The 20,155-nt window shown below is 40.6% G+C and overlaps 2 protein-coding genes across 5 annotated transcripts; both read right to left on the bottom strand.

Moving 5' to 3' along the window:
- Window positions 1-1,257: 1,257 nt before the first annotated feature.
- pak2b (p21 protein (Cdc42/Rac)-activated kinase 2b) lies at window positions 1,258-14,019 on the bottom strand. Of its 2 annotated transcripts, none has more exons than XM_080770681.1 (15): window positions 13,689-14,019; window positions 11,350-11,699; window positions 11,104-11,210; window positions 9,423-9,573; window positions 8,842-8,873; window positions 8,290-8,403; window positions 6,736-6,871; window positions 6,565-6,628; window positions 6,377-6,425; window positions 5,678-5,790; window positions 5,112-5,229; window positions 4,272-4,371; window positions 3,924-4,120; window positions 3,300-3,437; window positions 1,258-2,713 (listed from the first exon to the last, which is right to left on the bottom strand). In XM_080770681.1, exons 2-15 carry the CDS (start codon window positions 11,537-11,539, stop codon window positions 2,627-2,629), a joined length of 1,596 nt encoding a protein of 531 aa, XP_080626807.1. In that variant the 5' UTR covers window positions 11,540-11,699; window positions 13,689-14,019; the 3' UTR covers window positions 1,258-2,626. The 2 variants fall into 2 exon arrangements, with proteins under 2 accessions (XP_080626807.1, XP_080626806.1); XM_080770680.1 differs by having other exon boundaries at window positions 11,350-11,563.
- A 4,314-nt stretch (window positions 14,020-18,333) lies between these two features.
- On the bottom strand, window positions 18,334-20,122 carry pigx (phosphatidylinositol glycan anchor biosynthesis, class X). 3 transcript variants are annotated; one of them, XM_080769430.1, is made up of 6 exons: window positions 19,987-20,122; window positions 19,812-19,890; window positions 19,581-19,716; window positions 19,264-19,477; window positions 18,841-18,941; window positions 18,334-18,728 (listed from the first exon to the last, which is right to left on the bottom strand). In XM_080769430.1, the coding sequence occupies exons 1-6, from the start codon at window positions 20,045-20,047 to the stop codon at window positions 18,591-18,593; spliced, it is 729 nt and encodes a 242-aa protein (XP_080625556.1). In that variant the 5' UTR covers window positions 20,048-20,122; the 3' UTR covers window positions 18,334-18,590. The 3 variants fall into 3 exon arrangements, with proteins under 3 accessions (XP_080625556.1, XP_080625557.1, XP_080625558.1); XM_080769431.1 differs by having other exon boundaries at window positions 18,334-18,722; XM_080769432.1 differs by having other exon boundaries at window positions 19,581-19,647.
- Between the last annotated feature and the right edge of the window lie 33 nt (window positions 20,123-20,155).

Below are 20,155 nucleotides of genomic sequence, written 5' to 3'. Positions count from 1 at the left end.
GCAAGCGGCAAGCGCGCACGCACGCGGCACCGAAACAACACTAACACACGCACACAAACCATAGACACAAACACAGCCTCTCTCTCTCTCCCCAACTCAATGAGAGCTCGCCTCGAGCCACTTTCAACGTGATTAAACCAGCGATTATGTTTCTTAACTTTGTGAGATGAATGAAGCAGACCACAATACCTTTCTGTGGGTTCGGTGTGCGGTCAGCTGTCTGCCCCAAGCAAGAATGTCAAACTCACAAAACGTATTTTGTCTCCTTTCCTTTTGTTATATCCAAAAATGACGATATGCTCCAACTCCCAGTCTCTTAACTTAATTTCCCCCTCCACGGACACGGGACAAAACGGACTATAAAGTAAATAATAAACTTATTTCATTTAAAATACCGGTACTTCCACCCGCCAGTCTTTCTTCACATCATAGACAACCACACACGATCAGGTGCTGTGATTGGCTGAGCACAGCCCTCTATTGGCTCTGGGGCTGAGAGATTTTTAACCTGACGCTGCCAGATGAGGGCGGTTGTGTAGCAAGCTTTTTGGATCTGGCAGCGTCAGGTTAAGAGATACAGTCTTGGAGATTTTAGCCCCAATGGCAAGTAAACCAAGCAGGCGTGTCTTGGCAGCTGTCAATCATTCAATGCAATGAAAGCCAATGGAAGCCTTTTGGGCTGTAAAAGATCAGCCCATTTTGACCTATTTTGTGTTTTTCTTGTAACTATTTGATGCTGTTGCTGCTTTAGATTATACCAGAATATAAAAGTATCTATTCTAAAACATTTTAATAATAACTTCTCATCTTTACTCCATAAGATAGGGAGGGCTGAGCCCCCCTTGCCCATGATACGAGCCACCCGAAAGAAACTGAAGCAGCACAACAGAAGTTTAAAGCCACAGAAGAAAAGTTGCAAATGAGTTGCAAGCTAAGGATGAGACCATCCTACAACTCCAAGCGGTATATATGTATAGTCCCATATAGATATTCCACTGTTACGTTCTTTGCTTAATACGCATGTTTCATCTACTTTTTATGTATGATGTATTGCCATGCTTTTTTGTTCTTGCTTATTGTAAATCGCTCTGGTTGGCGTTGGTTGGGAGTAGTTTGCTGATGTAGATAATATTTACATCCACTGGAAGTGTGGCTAGACCAGGTTAAGTAGAATAGTAGATACCATACTAGAATATCTCTGCAATATTCAACTACAGAACGTCCCCAAAACAATCATTTTGACAATCAAGTCACACGTCAAAGACAGCTGCATTTATTTGAGTTTGCAGACATAGTTGTTAGTTATTCAAAAACATAAAGAAACAGTCAATATACATCGCCTTTACCTACAGCCTTTGATGGCTAATCAATGGTACAGCCATCATTTTCCAACTACTTTTAAAGAACACAATATACACATGGGAAAAGCGCATTTGTTTAGCTACAATTCTGAAGAACACAAAAGGACAGTATTCAACATACCAGTCATTTTTAATAAGAACAATAAAGGTGAATGTATAAACCCTGTCAATCTAACATTTAATTTGCCTGTAAGGTGCACCTCTGCCAATAAGAGGCTAATGATACAGGGAACAACACTGGTACAGTAGGTTTGTCAAGAACATCACGATCACCATACATGTGTATGGTGTGGTACATGTAGAATACCACAACATGCACTATACACGATCACCATACATGTGTATGGTGTGGTACATGTAGAATACCACAACATGCACTATACACGATCACCATACATGTGTATGGTGTGGTACATGTAGAATACCACAACATACACTATACACAATCACCATATGTACATGTGTATGGTGTGGTACATGTAGAATACCACAACATACACTATACACAATCACCATACATGTGTATGGTGTGGTACATGTAGAATACCACAACATACACTACACGATCACCATACATGTGTATGGTGTGGTACATGTAGAATACCACAACATCACTATACACGATCACCATACATGTGTATGGTGTGGTACATGTAGAATACCACAACATCACTATACACGATCACCATACATGTGTATGGTGTGGTACATGTAGAATACCACAACATACACTATACACAATCACCATACATGTGTATGGTGTGGTACATGTAGAATACCACAACATACACTACACGATCACCATGTAAAATTCATGGAAAAGAAACATTGACACAATCAACAATACATTAGGCAACAATTTGCATTTGTTTAAGGCAGTCGATTAAAAAACAACAAATAAACTAAATAGAACTAGGCATCATCTTCATTCCAAGTTAAATACAAGCCTAGCCCTAACACAAAAAAGGTTTGTTGTACAAAATAACTACACCTGACTCTGAAACTAAGCACTTTTCTTTTGTTTGACTTGTCTTCTGACATCTGAGAGAGAACAACAGTTCGTGTGGACAGCGTTGTGGTTGTGCTCAAGGATTTGTTTTTTAGTTTTTTTGGTCTTGTTCACAGTGAGGCTTGTCAGGGCTTATAAGGCTGGTGCTTGAAGAGTGGAGGGTCACTCTCAGCCTATTGTCTGGCACAAAACCTAAACAAGTTGGCACAGATGTGTGCACAGCATGGGGAAGGCAGGGTATAGGCTGCTGGTTCGACTAACGATTGCCCTTCATGGCCTCCTTGGCCGCCAGGATGAGTGGTGTGAGGCTGGAAAGAGGCTTGGCCAGCTTCAGGAAGGGATGCTGGACAAGAGGCAGGAATCTGGTGTTAGATACTATATCCTAACAGAGTTGACACCGTGGCAAACAGAGTCATCACAATTTAACCACAACCGCGAGATTTATACTTCATCATACGTTGCCGGAAAATTGCCAATGCATTATCTCACGTGCGAGTTTATAGATCAGCTTTCATACGATAGCGCATGAATTAGGCATTTAAGTCTATTATTGACAAATGTACATTGTCAATAATGTTTCTCCCCCCAAAATGTCCCTAAAAAAGGGGATTTACAGTACATTTCATACAAATGTAGTATTCAATAACCTATGAATTATACATTCCTTTGATTCTCCAGAATTTTGGTAATCGAAGCGTATGCCACACCATGACAGAAATGTGCGATGCAAAGTGAATGTAAATGATCTAAAAGCACACAATGTGTCGTACTGCCGTACGTTGCGAGCTTGTAGATCTGCTTTTTCTGCAATTTCTTTTAAGTTCAAAATTCGGGGAGATTTTTTTTAAATTTGGGATGCCATGCTGAAAGAAGTTTAAAAAAAAAGGAAAATAAGAAAGAAAGCCATTAATAGATGGAAATATGATTACCTGCAGCAGCTCCTTGCCTCCGCCTCTCTTCTCCACATCCATTTCAAGGCAACGGTTCAGGAAGTCTCTGAAAATAGGAGAAAGCTTCTCTGGATTCTGAAGCTCAGGGGTGCCGTTGGTAGCGATCAGGTAGAGAGCCTGATGAAAGAGGACAGTGGAATCAAAAGGATGGACAAATCTGTTCAGACAACTATGTTGGTGGTACCTCACTTTGAAACACTTCAAAGTGATGTACGAACAGCTCACAACACGTTGCATTGCAACGCAATTTGAGCTACTGCTTGTGGGGAACATGCTATCCCTCCCAGTTCTACTCCCTGCTGAACAGGTACCACTGGTCACAATTTATTTATCAATTGGTAACCAGAGATTTACCAATTTATATATTTTCCATGTTTTACCACAGCTCTTTGAATACCATGTTATCAAGATGGTAGCCCTGAACCTTTTGGCTAGCATTGATACACAGATCTCCACTGCTCATTGCACCTAATATAACACTGTCTTCTTCACATGAGTGAAGTTGCAACCTTCACACAGTACACTATGTTCTTAAAACCTCTGCAACAGTGGGTAGATATAGTGTAGTGTATGCAGAAGTACTAGTAGAAGCTCTTTACTTACTCTTAGAGGGTTCTCATTCAGATATGGAGGCTCTCCTTCAACCATCTCGATGGCCATGATACCCAGGGACCAGATATCCACTTTAGGCCCATAGGCCTTCCTGGTCACAACTTCAGGAGCCATCCAGTAAGGAGTGCCCACCATGGTGCTGCGCTTGCTCTGCTCCGGGGTAATCTGGGCGCAGAAGCCAAAATCCGCTACAGGACGAAGACAAACGTGTTGAGGGTTAAGCCTGGATTTATGCTACGTTCTGCATGTCATACGATGGAGCATAAATAAGAAATTACACAGTTAGAACGAGGACATAATTAAATATGATCCACATTGAGGCCAAAAACAATGACTTACTGAGCTTGACAGAGCCATCCATTCCCAATAAGACGTTGTCACTTTTGATGTCTCTATGGATGACCTGGTTTGCATGCAGGAACTCCAGGGCTTGTAAACACTGCAGACACAGGGGTAAATAGAGACCATGGGCCTGATTCACAACGGCGTTTACGATGATAACATGATGTGAAGCTAGCGGAAAGGCATTTACGTGGATTTCCCACATTCATTTGGAATTCATGGAAATGTCCGTGAACTTGACGCTCACGTAGGTTGGTCGGAAACTCCGTCAAATCCTACGGGACGTCTTTAGGTGGCGGAGAAATTTGCGGAAGCATACACTGCGTATAGATTTATTCAGAAGGCTTTAGTCAATAAATTGTTCCCAAATCTCAGCAAATATATATATATAAAATCGTGAGGCTACAATTCCTCTTCTTCCTTGTTTCTCTTCTCCTGCAGTATATGAGATTCTGAGACTGTGAAAGCTAGTGTGGGCCTATTAGAAGACAGGGCAGTGTTGCCAGGTTTGCGAATTGTAAGGGAGTTGTAGTGTGTGTAAGTAGCGTGGTTAAAGGCCTTGTTTCTGGGCCTGCAACAGCATAGGCAACAGTGGTTAGTGTTCCGTGTAGGGAAACCTCGGGGTGTGGGTGATTGAGCACATGTTGGCTCTGATTGGCTAGTGGCCACATTTATGATGGGCACATCTTTTCATTGGCTTGTTCCACATGGGCACAGCCACGTGACAACTTTACAAATGTTATAATAGATATATATATATATATATATATATATACATCTAAATTGTGACGTGCCAAAATTTGGATCAGTGACTAATTAGGATTTGTGGTGTTGCACCTCTCTGCAGACTGCAGCGATCTGGGCCTCGTCCATACAGGTCTCTGTCACCACGTCTGTTAGGGAGCCACCAGCCAGGAACTCCATCACCACAAACAGCTCCTCCCCCAGCAGGAAGCTGGGGACAAACAACAAGTGCATTTGATCAAAAGTCTCCCTTCAAGGCTTTCTGTCAGAAAATAAACAAGCTTAAAAACTGTACGCTGCCCACCCAGCCAGGCACCGAGTTCAAATGAGGCAGTAGAATAACGTGACTGGTGCATATTAATGCTATCATACCGCAAAAGCAAGCAGGAAAAACACTGACATTACTGCTTACCATTTTCAACAGGTTTTCTGCCAACAAGTTTTCTGTCAACAGGTTTTCTGTTACAATTTACAATAACTGTTCATTTCATTGTGGATGAACTCAACATGCAGACACCTGTGCTTTGAGATTGTAGATATGCTATTTTGGGGGCAGAGATTTTGTGTAGATGGAAAAAGCAGTCCAAGTACAGTTGCAACTCAGTCTGTTTCACTGAGAATAGAGGGTCTACGTGGTTAAGACGTGTTAGTACTGTTACCTGTCTAAAAAGTTGACAATGTTAGGATTCTTCAGCTCCTTCATGACTAGAATCTCATTAATGATCAGTTCCTTCTTTGGCTGCTTCTGGAGGTTGATCTGTTTAATGGCCACCTGCGATCAGAATAATCATATCAGTTATTACACCTCATTTAGGACATTATGTTAAATATACCAGTAAGACGCCCTGAGGGCGAGAAGTGACCTCGCCCTGAAGGGCATTCACCCAGGCACACATCTGTCTGGGTGACTGTAGACGGCAGGGCGAGCGCTGGCACTTTGGCATGGGGGGTCAGATCAACATATGGAATTAATTCTGTACTGGCCATATATGGAGCGTGTCTTGAGTGTACAGGGTTTGATGAGGTCAGATCAACATATGGAATGTCAGAACAGGAAGGACGGGTGATTTTTAGTGGGCAGCTGTGAAGAGGCCAAAACGACTGCACAAAAAAAGAAAACACAAAAATGTGCACACACGCTAGTACTATGCATGTACTGATGCATGCGCGTGAAAGCTATCAGCTTCTAGCTAGTGGAAATGCTGTATGACTACAATTAATTACAACGGTAATTTCTATAACACTCATTATCTCCATGGTTGGCCGTACATCTGCTGTCACATTACGCCTGTACTGTAGTTGCAGCCGGACACTGGCAGTCTGGCACGCGACTAAATGTACATTTAATAAACCTTTACCTCTGATCCTGTGGCAACATCAATGGCTGTAAATACTGTTCCTGAAGCCCTGTGTGAGGAAGTCATGCTATAGGTTAATAATTACTCTTAGTCTCTTACGCACATTTACAGAAAAAGAAAACAAGCATGTTGGTATGTACACATTCTCACACAACCCTTACGTCAACCATGGATTACTCTGCACTTACCCCTGACCAATTTTCTCATATCTTGTGTACTTCTTTTTGGGGTCTCCAATGCTGACTATAGTTCCTGTAAGGCAAAATGCAATCGCACGTGTCAGAGAAATGTTGACCCATATGCTGACAAGATGATCAAAAATGTCAAATTGGTCCCAACAGATATGGGACGATCTTTACTCAGTTTGTCCATGATCTCTTCATCAGTCATCTTGCCCTTCTTCTTCTGCCGGTCCACACCTCCCTTGGAGGCATTGTCTCCGTCTGGAAATGTAGCTGGAGCAGGTATGGGGTCGATAACAGAGCGAGTATATACCTACAGGATACACAGAGTAACAAAGTCAAAGTCAATTAGGGCTGTCATGGTCATTACAATTTACTTCATGATTAACTGTCACAACTCTGAATTGTATATTATTATTATGCATTATTTGCACTGAACATAAATAAATTAAAAATCAGTTTTGCTTTTAGGCTTCATTAAAAAAAGTTGCACAGCGCAGACATGACAAATAACTTGAATATACAAAGAAATGATTGACAATTATTTAATAACTATACTTTCAAGTTTAAAAAAATAGCGGAAACAGGCAATCTACAAGCTCAAGCTGTGTCACATCACGATGTAGCACTGCTATTCTTTGGGAAATGTTTGTACATAATTGTCATAATAATTTCTTCAAATTAGAGTAACAAAATTCAAGTAAATGAAGTGTGGGGGGGGGGGGGATAATGATAAACTACTGATTGAGTTGTGGACCCATCTTAATGGGTTGTGAGTAAATATCCCTTCAAAGAGTAGTTCACCCAAAATGACTTATTTTCTATCAATTACAAACCTGTGAAGCCTTGAATTTGTGGAGATTTTGTTTTTGTCGCTTTTCTAAGCCAATAATTTGATGACCGGGTCAATAGGAGACTCTTATTTTCACTATAGTATCATCAAACTATAATCATCAATCATCATCATCAAATCAAACTATAATTCAGCCAATGTCTGTCTGTGTGTGTGTCTGTCTGTGTGTCAGAAACACTGTCATAGCTCCACACTGACTGCACCAATCACTCCCACTTTTTCACACATTGACCATAATAATATGGAGGTCTTAACGAAGCCCTTTTTTCGATTTGATACATTAATGATTAATAATTAACGCAGCTATACTTTCGCAAAGCACGTGTGTGTGTGTGTGTGTGTGTGTGTGTGTGTGTACTTTCGCCACGCGCGCGTGTGTGTGCGTGAGTGTCTCGCTACTTTCGCAACGCACGTGTGTGTGTGTGTGTGTCTCGCTACTTTCGCAACGCACGTGTGTGTGTGTGTGTGTGTGTGTACTTTCGCCACGCGTGTGTGTGTGTGTGTGTCTCGCTACTTTCGCAACGCACGTGTGTGTGCGTGTGTCTCGCTACTTTCGCAACGCGTGTGTGACGTGTGTGTGGATAAATCATAGTTTAGGGGTCCTGCATGGGGGAGTTCCCCCATGTCCCCAGCTAAATGATAGTTTAGAACCAAATGGAACCACACCTCTCAGAGTTCAATTAACATTTATACAAATACTTACGTTATAGTACTGTTTTTATTCATTAAAAAAACACTATATATATTATATAAGTTAAAATGACTGGTAATTAATATTTCTGGGGTGCAATATCTCACAACGGGTAAGGACTAGTAAATATGAAATGCCTAAAAATGTGTAAATATCAAACATGACAATGAGCCAACACGTTACTTACACTCTTTGTGTGTTCCGGTCGCGGTGCCACGATGGGAGGGGGGGCTTCATCTTCATCGTCATCATCAATGTCCTTGATATTGGGTGACGAAGGTTCAGCGCCCTTTTTGACAGGCTGATTCAGAATGGAAGAGAGAGAGAGAGATAGAGAGAGAGAGTAAGGGAGAGAAGAATGAAGATAATAGTAGGCAAATACAGTTGTGCCACGGTTGTATGACGATGACATTGTGCATTAAGAGTCTCTGAGACAAAATCATTAGCGCATTAACTGTATGGTTCATTCGCATGTCTAGTCCTACTATCAAAAATCACACTACTATCAAAAATCACACTTGTGTGAAGTGAGGGGCGCTCTTATCATCATGACATAGATCATGCCAATCACGTTTTAAGCCCTCTGCCAATCAAATTATATCTATGGGGTACACATGCACACACAAAGCTGGGCATCGAAAGTAGGATCACGTATTGGAAATCTCAGTTGTCCAACCATACAGCTGAACTCACAGCACACTTACTGTACATGACGGTTAAAATACCTCGTCATACTTACCGACTGAGGTCCTGGAGTGAATGCATCTTTTTCTGTTAATACATTAAAGGAAGGGGAGGGAGGGAGAGAGAAAGAAGAAAATGTTTGAATAATATGTAATAACAGGCACATAAATATATACACATGCTCTCTTCAGAGCTACAGTGACCTGTGTGCACTGTGCTCATTATACAGTAGTAAATGAAAGAGAACAGGTTTTTCTTTGAAGCAAAACCAAAATCATTCATCATAGCTCTTGGCAGTCCCCCCCCCCGGTGGTTTACTTTAACAAACTACTACTCACACATAGGCCTCTAGTTTGAAGGTAGTAACTGGTTAATGTTCATTGGCAGCGCAATTGATGGGTTTGTAAGTTTACTAATGAAAAGGAGCAAGCAACACAAGAACAATGGCATCTACATTCTCAATGGTTTATATTATGTGGTTCTCCAAATAAAGAGGAAATAGGATGTAAATATTTATTTGTCAGTTTTATTCAAAATGGAATATTACTGACACACCAGGTCAATGAGGCCACATAACGTGTTGTAGACATGCAAAAGCGCCCAGTGTGGTATTTTTTTTACATTGTAGGACCTCACCAGAAGATGAGAAGCTGAGGTACTTTTGACGGCCGTTGCCCGTAGAGTCATAGAACTTGAGAACGTCAAGAACAGCCTGTGGGTTTTTCTTCTGCTCTGACTTGGTGATGTTTGAGGTTTGGAGGAGCCGGGCCCACTGCTCTGGCATACCCTGTGCATAGAAGAGGTATTTGTTTTGATTTATTTTATTTTGTAACAGTACATATGAATGAATGGTAAATGGTCAAATAAATGGTGCATTTATATAGCACTTTTATCCACATTTATTTTTTCCGATTGTGCATTATATTCACCCATTCACACACTCACACACCGATGGCGGAGGAAACCATGCAAGGCACAAACCTGCACATCGGGAGAAATTAGGGGTTCAGTGTCTTGCTCAAGGACACTTCGACACTAACTCTGGGGGAGCCCGGGATCGAACTGGAAACCTTGCGTTTCCCATCCGGCCACTCTACCCCTGATCCACTGCTGCCCTGACAGTTAGTAGTTGTTAGTTGGTGAGGCAAGAATCCCTAGAGGGGCTTATACGAGAACCTCACCGTTTACATGAAATACACAAGAAGAGTTGTGCAAAATAAAATAGATACTGGCAGTGGCTGCGGATATAGATAATGAAGCCTTCTGTTACAGAGAGACGACCTAGAGAGAGAACTGCAACGTGCAATTACTTTCGACCGCTATAAACTGTCAAATCTCAGTATCTCTGTGAAGGAACGTTTGAAATTTCTAATTATTAGGTGTAACTATTTGCCTACTTTATGCATGTAAAAAACTAGTATTATTTAGTATGGTTCAAGTTTCTATCTATAAAAGAAATACAGTTTTATCGAATTAGAAATATTCTGGATCCCTTTTTAGTTTCTCAAAGAAAAATAAATCATTGATATGTGATGAAAAAAAGGTACCGGTATATAAACTGAATTAAAATATGTTATCACGTATACAGTATAATTATTTGATTATTTATTGTAAATTGTCAATTGTTTTAAATGTATTTCATCTTGGACTATAGTGATATTAATACTAAATCATGATCAGAGTAATAGGTGTCTCTAACTTCAATTTCTGTAATAATACTTTCACATTTGTTAAAATATACATTATCTAAAATACTTCCGTAATCTGTAGTTGGATTTGTGATTAATTGTTTAAAGCCTAATCTTGACATGAAGGTATTTATACTTCTACCTTTCTCACTATATTGGTCTTCATTGAAATCTCCTATTATCATAATTGCAGATACTTTACCATGTTTTCGAGAAATGTGTTTAATTTCGAAAGGTCTGTTTTAGGTGATCTGTATATGTACGTCATCATCGAAAACCAATTACACTTGGGTCCTTTAATCCACATATTTCTTACGTCATCATTGAGAGCTAGTTATACATATACACACCATGTAATCTGGTTACATGGTGGCTGGGACGGTGCATACGAGCCGGGCGAAGCCTGCGCGCTCTGCTTGCGCAAGTAACAAGCAAGCTTTTCAGATATCCACATATGTTTCATTACACTGCGGCCTTCCTTTTCTTCTAAAAAGTGTCTCTCCTGACTGAAATTTGAAGCACAATACAGAGTGCTAAGTATATATGTATTATACACTTTTGCACAACACCATCATGCTTTAATATAAGCAGTTTTATTATTAAGATACCAAAAATGTGGGAAAACTCACAGTGAACTCGCCAGTGACAGCATCGAAACCAACGTGGATTGTGTGCTCAAAATCGGAAGGTGGCGAGATCTCTGGCCTTTCTTTGTCCCGATCTTTCTTACGACCACCTGGAAGATGAAAAGCAAAGAAAGTAATAAAGCAACATTTAAGAAACCGAAAATACATTTTCGTGTTCGATTTGAATTAAGCGCTCTAAAAGTTTGATGCATTATTATTATTAAGTCTTCTCGTGGGCCCCTCACTCACCTTTCTCAGCCCCAGAAAAGATTGAGATGATCTTGTTGCGAGGTTTCCTCTCCTCGGGGACAGAGGGCAGGGGCTTAGAGCTATGATTGGCTGACAAGGAGTCTTTGCCAGAACCCGTGCTGAAAATGGTGCTGCTCATGCGGACCGGAGGAGCAGGGGGTTTGTCCTCGGCATCTCCGTTGTCACACATGGCTCCGGGATGTCGCGAGGAGGGCTTGATCGGGGACAGGAGGGGGCGCACAGCGGGCAAGGTTGGGAGAGTTAACAGAGCAGTGGGCTGGCACTCACATCTACAAGATACACGAGTTTACAGGGCGGGGGGGGGGGGGGGGGTGGGGGGGAGGGAGGGACTGTGGCAGAGGACGAGGACAAAAAACATGATGAGAAAGGAAGCACCAGTGATATCTGGAAGAAGACCAAATGTCAGTATTAGTAGACATCACATTTTTTACATGAGATGACCACTGTTACTCACCTATTAACCACATAAGCCTTATACTTCATTGTGTAACCTCTGTGCCCAGAGTCACATTGTTTCTATGTATTTTTGTTTAAATTATTATGTACTTTCTTTTCTACCAATCTTCTGGTCTATGAGATTTTGGTATTTATCCTCTGGACTATAAGTAGCATTATTATGCTACAAGAAGCCAGTGAGATGCATGTGTTGCTATGGCAACAAGCACTGATTGAGAAACCCCGCCCACAGCTCACCTGGCTGATTGAGTGATGGGCAATCACAATGTTTGGGCCACCTGGAGAGTGTGCTTCTGTCAGTCCAGAATGGAGATGAACAGAGAGACAAAGCAAGAGGAATATTTCCCAAGTCTTGCCATACTCTTATTTGAATCGTATTGGATATAGAGACCTTTATTTCCTTTTGTGGATTATTTATTGGAGTGTTGGATTTCCATAGGACGGACTTTGTGTTGCGAGTTTAAAGGATGGTAAGACTACTTAGTACTCACAGCATTGACTGTTGGATTTGATTTATTTTGGAACATTTGAGTTTAGTTTTTGGACAGTGCCAGGACACTTGGGATTTACAGTAAACCCTTTTGAGGCAGTTATATTTTGATCTGATTTAAGTGAACATTGTGTTATTAAACTTTATTTAGCTTTTGATTTATTAAATTGCAGTTATTACGTATTACTGATTATTTTAGTGATTTTTATTCTAAACTGACCCACCTTCCTCATTTTACTATAATTGGTTCTTCAATTGTTATTGTTGCAAACGTTATACATGATCTACATTCTCACAGTTGGTAGTGAGCTTTTCAGCTTGTAGATCTGCTATAGTGACATGCCCAGATTGGGAAATCAGGTTAAGTGTTTTTTTTAAACATTATGTAGCAAAGAATACAAACACTGAATACACAAGTTTACAACCATGGCAGTTTGTGGTGAATTGCAAATAAAATATCAAAGGCATGAAACGCTGAAAGCTTAAAAAGGAGATTCTGGAATAAACATATTGTCACAGAGAGACAGGGAAATCTTAGGGGCAAACCAGTTTATTTTGCTGTGTCCTATAATCCATGTCAAACATTTCTACTCAACTTGCAAAAGGGATTCTCAAAGTGGGGTCCTTGAGGGAGAGTAGGCTAGGTTTATTTCACAGATATTTGATTAACAATAAGATAATTATATCATTTCCCCATATAAGAATGAAGATTGTGGCCATATTCTTCACAATTTCCACTGTTATCTCACCACCTACAGTAGATGCTACTAGGCAGTTCATGGAAATCTGTACTGAATAAAATCAACCATTATGTCAGAGATCCCTGAGACATAATAGTTTCAAATGGGGGTGATTATCAAACTGATCGAGGGACTTTGACTTGGAAAAGTTTGAGAACCACTGAAGTAGTCAGATGAGACAGCCACCACATTCACTTTCAGTTAATCAATAACCAAATCCATAATTACAGGGCACGTATTTAGTTTGTTTCTATATTATACATCATACGGAAAGCCATTCCAGTGACTAGCGGTGGTGAACAGCAGAATAACCCATCCATCGGGGCTCAGTTTTCTTTAGCAAGCTGACGTTAGCATTACTCCATATTAGCCAACAAGTGTACTAGCTACCATGCTAACATTAGCATGGCAGGCTGCGATACCGTTAGCGTGTTAAATCTATATGGGATGCGATCAGATCAAGATCACTGTTATCGAGTTCCGATAACAGTGTGATCGAAAATCACTACTGATATCAGGTTTAGTTTACCCCCGCGGGCGGAGGCGGAGGAGGGAAGCGGACATTTATACCCAACTTGCTAACTAATTTATTGTATTCCCCGGAGCAGAGCTTTATTTGTCTAAAAACTCACCGGAGAGACACTCCACCACACCAGCGCAACTTGATCACAACTTTGACTTCCAACTCCTTCTCGACGGAAAAACACAGGCGTTTGTCAAACTCCTCCAAGCCCAAGTGTATTTCACGGGGGGCCGCGGGGAGGATGATCCGGATTATCTCAGTGGGGGAAAGAAAAGTGTTCTCAGAACTATTTACACAGTGGAACTTTTCTTCTGTGTTGTCCGTCCCGTCCGGCCCAGGCTGACTGGCTGGGATAATATTCCGCTATGGCGAAGCAATAAGGCAGGCAGAGGCAGGGAAAACGGAACTACCGACCCAGCCCTAGAGTGAGAATACCGACAACTGGATCCAATGGATGGAGACTGTCCTGTGTGTGCGTGTGCGTGTGCGCGCGCGTAGGGGGGGCCCCGGGCCCCATGCTCTACTAGTGTACACAGTACACCACATTTCATTCACTCAGATAGCGTCACATTGTTTTGTGGTTGGGAAGGCAACCGTGAAAACCTATTGTTTTTGCAAACCTAAGATTGATCAATTGGTTAATGATTATTCATTTCAAGTTCAACCCAGCTATTTCCACTCCAGACAAAGCCACATTATATGGATACCTATGCTTTTTTGTTTCTCTCTCTCTCTCTCTCTCTCTCTCTCTCTCTCAATTGCAACATATTATTTTACTATTTAACATTATTTTATTCCACTGATGTGATGATCAGTGATTGTCTGATTGATGGACTGATAGTATAGATTAGAAGGTCCTGTTCCCCCGACTGCCTGCTGCTGATGGTACCAAGTACCAACATAACCCTTCTTCAGCAGCCAGACCTGACAACCTAGCTTCTCAATCTGCTCTGGTTCTTTATTTCCTTCTTTATATTGGGGTATAGATATAGATAACTTTTTTGGAGAAAAAAAACACTTGTGAAGTGAGGGGTGCTCTTATCATACATCACATTACGTGCTCAGCCTATTCAAATCATCACAAAAGTCATTCTGGCAAATCACTTTTGGCGTCGATCTTCACTTGTCTGCCCTCACTTTTATCTTCAATATAATGCACTTTGCTCAGCCAATCAAATCATCGCTATGGGGTGATCAGCCAATCACAAGCCAATGTTTGTGTTCACACAAACACTCAAAGCTGGGCATAGGAGGGGCTAGCACCCCTAAAAATGTTTCTTAGGCAACTCTTCCTAAGTTCCTGGAGTTGTTTAAATGATTTCATGGTAGCATCTTGATCGAGATAATGTAGCACTTGAATTCCAACTGATGTTATTCTCCTAGGTATGCCTCCTAACAAGCAGGTGGGCGCACACCAGTGTTGGTGAGGTGCTATAATGGCCTTGGAAAATAATTAGAAGATAAAGAAAAGGCCACACTCATAGCCACGATGCAAAATATTTAAAAAGAGGAAACCAACGTTTCGACCTCGTAAGGTCACGGTAAGGTTCTCCTAACTACCTAGGGCGCTCTTATCATTATACATCATTTGCTCAGACACATATGACGTAAATTCTCCATCCATTGTCAACGGCATTTAATGTTTGTTAGGAAGTCGTCATACATGTTCAACTTCATACATCACATTCTGTGCTCAGCCAATCAAATTATTTCAAATTTGGTACACACAGACACACAAAGCTGGGCAAAAACTGTCTAATAACCTGAGATCTGTGTCATTAGATAATATTATAAATCAGTTGTGTGAAGTGGAGGGTGCTCTTATCATGATACATCATCACATTCCGTGCTCGGCCAATCAGCTGAGCACATTCCGTGCTCAAACGGACAGACACACAAATGCACACAAGGATATAATATAGCTGCAAGCATAAATAAGACGGGGTCAAGCCATAAAAGCCCCTCTCTTCACAGTGTCTCCTCTTTAAATAGCTGGTTGGAGACCAGAGATGATGTCACTTTTTTTGTTGGTTGAAAGGGTTGTCTAGTGTCAACACTGTACTCTCGCAAGTCGCAAACCAACCATGCATTAGCAGGGTCGAGACTCCACACAAATGAATGGAAATGCGATTTCAAGGGCTAAGTGGTTAACGAAAGGCTGCGAAAACCTTTGACGTTGCTTTTTTGAAAAAAAAATGGATAGAGCAGATCATAGAATTCATTCATTGTTAGATCTAAGGGTCAGAGGTCCTTTGACAAATGACTGTGAGCGATGCGATTCTCACGACAGTCTACCAATTTCGGGGAAAACGACAGCACAACTGCCAAAACGGCAATGAATTGTGGAATCTGTACAAAAACAATAAATCACTCATTTGAAGTGAGGGGCGCTCTTATCGTCATACATCATCATACATCACATTCTGTGCTTAGCCAATTAAGTAATCTCAAATTTGGTACACACAAAGCTAGCCAATCATATCATATCTCAAATCTGGTACACACAAAGCTAGCCAATCATATATCAAAAATTTGGTACACACAAACACATTGGCAAATTGGGCATAGGAGGGACGCTAAAAAGGAACGGGTACCTAAACGGGTATGGCCTAGTTAGTTAGTTTTGTTTACGTGAAAGTTTTAGCAGTTTTAGAGGGCCATGAGGAATTGAAGCTCCCACTCATTCGTCAAAAGACCCTTGACCTTTAGATCTCTCTGAGTAAATGTTTGTTAAATTGTTATACTTTTCAGCCTTTTTACATGCGAATGGAGTCCGACTCTGGCTACGGGACTACAGCGTTGACAAATAACCTTTTCAGCCAATCAGCGTAACCAAAAACACTGACGTCATCTCCAGTCTACCTACCATGTTTCTTTTTTAACTTTTTAACTTATAGCTGCTTACAGCTATAAGAAAATCTACACTATTAGTGTAGATTTTCGTCTTACACAAACATTAAATTCCCATTGACAATGAATGGAGAATTTACATCATATTGACTTTGTGTAGACTGTAGAGTGATTGATATAGATATGATATACCGGTAGTACTTCATTGTCAGTTCACACTGACATTTGTCTTGCGAGCCAAGTATGCAGAACACATATACACACATTTGACATAACACAAAGAACAAGACAATTTACATACATAAAGACATGAAGACAAGAGCAATATCCACTGCTTAGATTACCCTGTGGTAACTCCTTACTACAACTCCTGATTAAGCCTAAAGGTCGACTGGTGGACAAAGGACCTCTTTAGTCTGACCTTATTGTATGCTGGTACACCATATCTCCTTCCTGAAGGTAGCAACCTATATTCTCCATACAACACATGCTTAGTATTAGAGGTGACATTCCTTGCTAACCTTAGGATGCCGTTATCATACATGGATGTATAAAGTTTCTGAAGTGGTTGTCCAACAATCTTTGAACTAAATTTATGTTCAGTTGTTGCAGCAGTTGTGACTTTAGGGCTGCAGACAAACATCCATACCAGGTGGTACTACAGTACTAAAGAACACTCAGTAGTGAAAAACACTTGGCAAAGGAAGTAGATTATTTCTTACACACCGAATCAATCTGATCGTTCCATGACAACAGATGGTCTATTGCTACTCCTAGGTATTTGTACGAACATACGATTGAATGACCTGTATGAGGTTATTGTCAGAGTTGTAGTTTCTGAGAACCTGCCACAGCCCTTTGTGCCAAACACAGTCAAAGGCTTTCTTGCACAATAGTAAATAACTAAATGTGGCTTGACAATACAATATCAAGAAAACAAACTACAGGCAGAATAAACAAACAGTAGCAGGATAGTGGATACATCAGGTAATATGAAATCATCATACCGGCAATGCACGTTTTCACCACTTAGGAGATGATTCTCTAGTGATTCCATAAGAGTTATAGCCTACTTGTAGAAGGTCAGCCCAGATTTTAAATAGCGTTTTATCTTCAGTTTGGCAGTTTCCTCAATGACCTTGTTAGGAAGTATTTTTGTGAAAAGCCACTCTTTCAGCTATTCTCAAATATGTGGTACCAAAAGATGACAGCAGGGGCAATTCATAATTCACAATCTGTGAATCATTATAAACATTAGACAGCATGTGTACCAGCTGGCTTGACAGAGCTGCTTGTGGATGACTTGTCTATGAACAGAATCAGTCATGAAAAAGTAATGACCCTTTAGGAGTGGACTGTAAGAGTATCCTGGGTCATCGTAGGGCCCCCATGATGAACAGTGAGGTCACAAACGCATCATGAAAACTTGCAAGGTGCATCTGTAGTTGCTTCGATCCGCAGGGGTCTGCCATTAGAATAGCCACACCAGGGGCCATGTGTGGACCCCAGGAGCCACATCCCCATGCACCATCGCTCCAGTCCTCACTAAACTTAGCTAGCACAAACACTGTTCAGGCCACAGGTGCACCATTCCTTAATCTGCATCAAACACGGCACACTACATGGGTCTGTCATGACAATAGTCACACCAGAGGCCACATTAGGACCCCAACGATCACAGGCACACTGTTCTCCCTAAACCTAAATTCTACACATATTGGGCACTACAGCTCAGTTCACAGAAGTTCACAGGAGTTCACAGAAGTTCTCGCCAGCTCTCGCCATTTCAAATGGCCATAACCTGATGAATCTGATCAGTGGAATATAGGACTGGATTTGAAGGACAGGCAGCTTGAAAATCTAGGTTACTTAATATAAAAGCATACAAATAAATCCTTAGTCTGTAGAGCCAAAATGAACACTATTGGTTTGTATGTGACTGACTTGAATGTATATAACGGATTGAATATATACTAGAACATATTTAATGTAGAAATATATCATGTATAAAATATTTATTTAAGTATTTTAATTCATCCACAAATTCTTCATAAAGTGCAGTGCAAAATCTCAAGAATTCAACAGCTTGCAAAAATATACAATATATGTATTTACAGTACCCAACATACAGCTGTTAGATGCATACCATATATATTCTCGTTTAAATAATGCCATGCTTCCAGATGGATTTTGAGAGTGCCACACAGCACATCAGCGTAACTACAAGGGTTCCAGCACACACAGCGGTCATCAAAGACCCATCACCAACCGGGATCTGGAAGCTTGCATGGTCCTGCTCCTACACGACAAACATTTTGGAGTTAAAGCTGACGTAACAAATGGGAGAGTATACCATGGTTTTCATTGACAGAAATCACATCATTTGTAAAGCTGAATTGGTAAACAATCACCTGATGTTGGATTTTAACCCACTGACATATGCTGGAGTTTTCAGCAGTGCACGGGGCTTCCACAACAGCATGGGGTGATGAGAAGTGGCTAAGCTGTGAACCTGTAATAATAATAATACACTTTATTTATATAGGACCTTTTTAAACAAAGTGCTCAACAACATAAAACAGTAAATAATAAATCATAAACTATTTCATAAACAACACAGTATCAATGAGAATAGATCAATTCTGCACTTCAGGGGGGCTTAAAATGCTTATTTCTTTAATGTTATGGGGACTTTCAGATTTCACATTGCAACATGTTACGAACTTTTAGATCCGATATGTTTTAATAGTTTAAAAAAAGGAAATAATGTGACGGAATTTGAAAATGTGAGGATACCAGGGTTAATATGGTTAAATAATCCAGAAACAACTCACATGTGTCTGTACGCAGCAGTAGCTCTGGGAGATCTAAATGGACTAGAACAAATTGTTCACCGTCATAAGAGGGCTCATGATAGCGGCCATGGATTGGAATGACTGCTTCAACAAGTGTGGGATTCTGTTCATCCAGGGAGGGATACACAAATGCAACAAACCCCACAGACTTGTGTGCAGGTGCCTCCAGGTCAATGGTTGAATCTAGGAGTACCTTTTAGAGTCGGATGAAGAATTATTATAGTTTTGACATTTGGATCAACAAATGGAAAATGTATGTGCACAACATTGGGGTCAATTAAAATTGATAAATGTACCTCCAAGTGACTACGATCCCTCAGTGATGCCAGTTCATATGGATCAACATAAACGCCTCTCGGCCATCTATGGATCAGCATAACTTTGAGGCCATTTGGAACATCGGGACCAAATTTAACAGTGGTTACCAGCTCCCTAAACACATGACATTATCATAGATGTACTGTACAAACAGACTTAATTTTTTTTTGTTTTGTTTGTTTGATTGAAAAATAAATCACTGACATTACCTGTGAAAGCCCTTTTTATTCAACTCCATTGAAATCGATGTTGACAAAAGCCACGGCTTAAGAATACCACAGATGTCATCTGAAAGGTGTTTAAATGTATACATGTCATAGAACGGACGTGAGTAATAAAAAACAAGATTTTAGTTATGATCATAATAATTAGCATATAACTTACCCTTTCCAACCGAACACGTCACTAAATAAGTCAATGTAGTTAAGAGAACAACAACATACATCCTTGATCTTGATATGATCCTTTTAATAGATATTAAATAGTTCACAAATGAATAACAAACTGACAGTGGTCTTCCTTCGATTTGTTTACGGAAGTAAAATTAGGACCC

Source organism: Protomyctophum bolini (assembly GCF_963924005.1).
Source record: "Protomyctophum bolini genome assembly, chromosome: 8".
Taxonomy (NCBI): Eukaryota; Metazoa; Chordata; class Actinopteri; order Myctophiformes; family Myctophidae; genus Protomyctophum; species Protomyctophum bolini.
Note: the sequence above shows the minus strand (reverse complement) of the source record. Positions and strands in the feature narration are given on the sequence as shown.

Excerpts from the sequence above, each read along its gene's own strand:
- pak2b (XM_080770681.1), bottom strand. The coding sequence starts at position 11,539 with ATGTGTGACAACGGAGATGCCGAGGACAAACCCCCTGCTCCTCCGGTC. Across the intron at positions 6,426-6,564 it reads TATGAGAAAATTGGTCAGGG|GGCTTCAGGAACAGTATTTA; the intron begins GTAAGTGCAGAG and ends TTCCTCACACAG. Across the intron at positions 5,791-6,376 it reads ATGTTGCCACAGGATCAGAG|GTGGCCATTAAACAGATCAA; the intron begins GTAAAGGTTTAT and ends TTCTGATCGCAG.
- pigx (XM_080769430.1), bottom strand. The coding sequence starts at position 20,047 with ATGTATGTTGTTGTTCTCTTAACTACATTGACTTATTTAGTGACGTGT. Across the intron at positions 19,891-19,986 it reads GACGTGTTCGGTTGGAAAGG|ATGACATCTGTGGTATTCTT; the intron begins GTAAGTTATATG and ends AACACCTTTCAG. Across the intron at positions 18,942-19,263 it reads ACTGCTGCGTACAGACACAT|GTTCACAGCTTAGCCACTTC; the intron begins GTGAGTTGTTTC and ends TTATTATTACAG.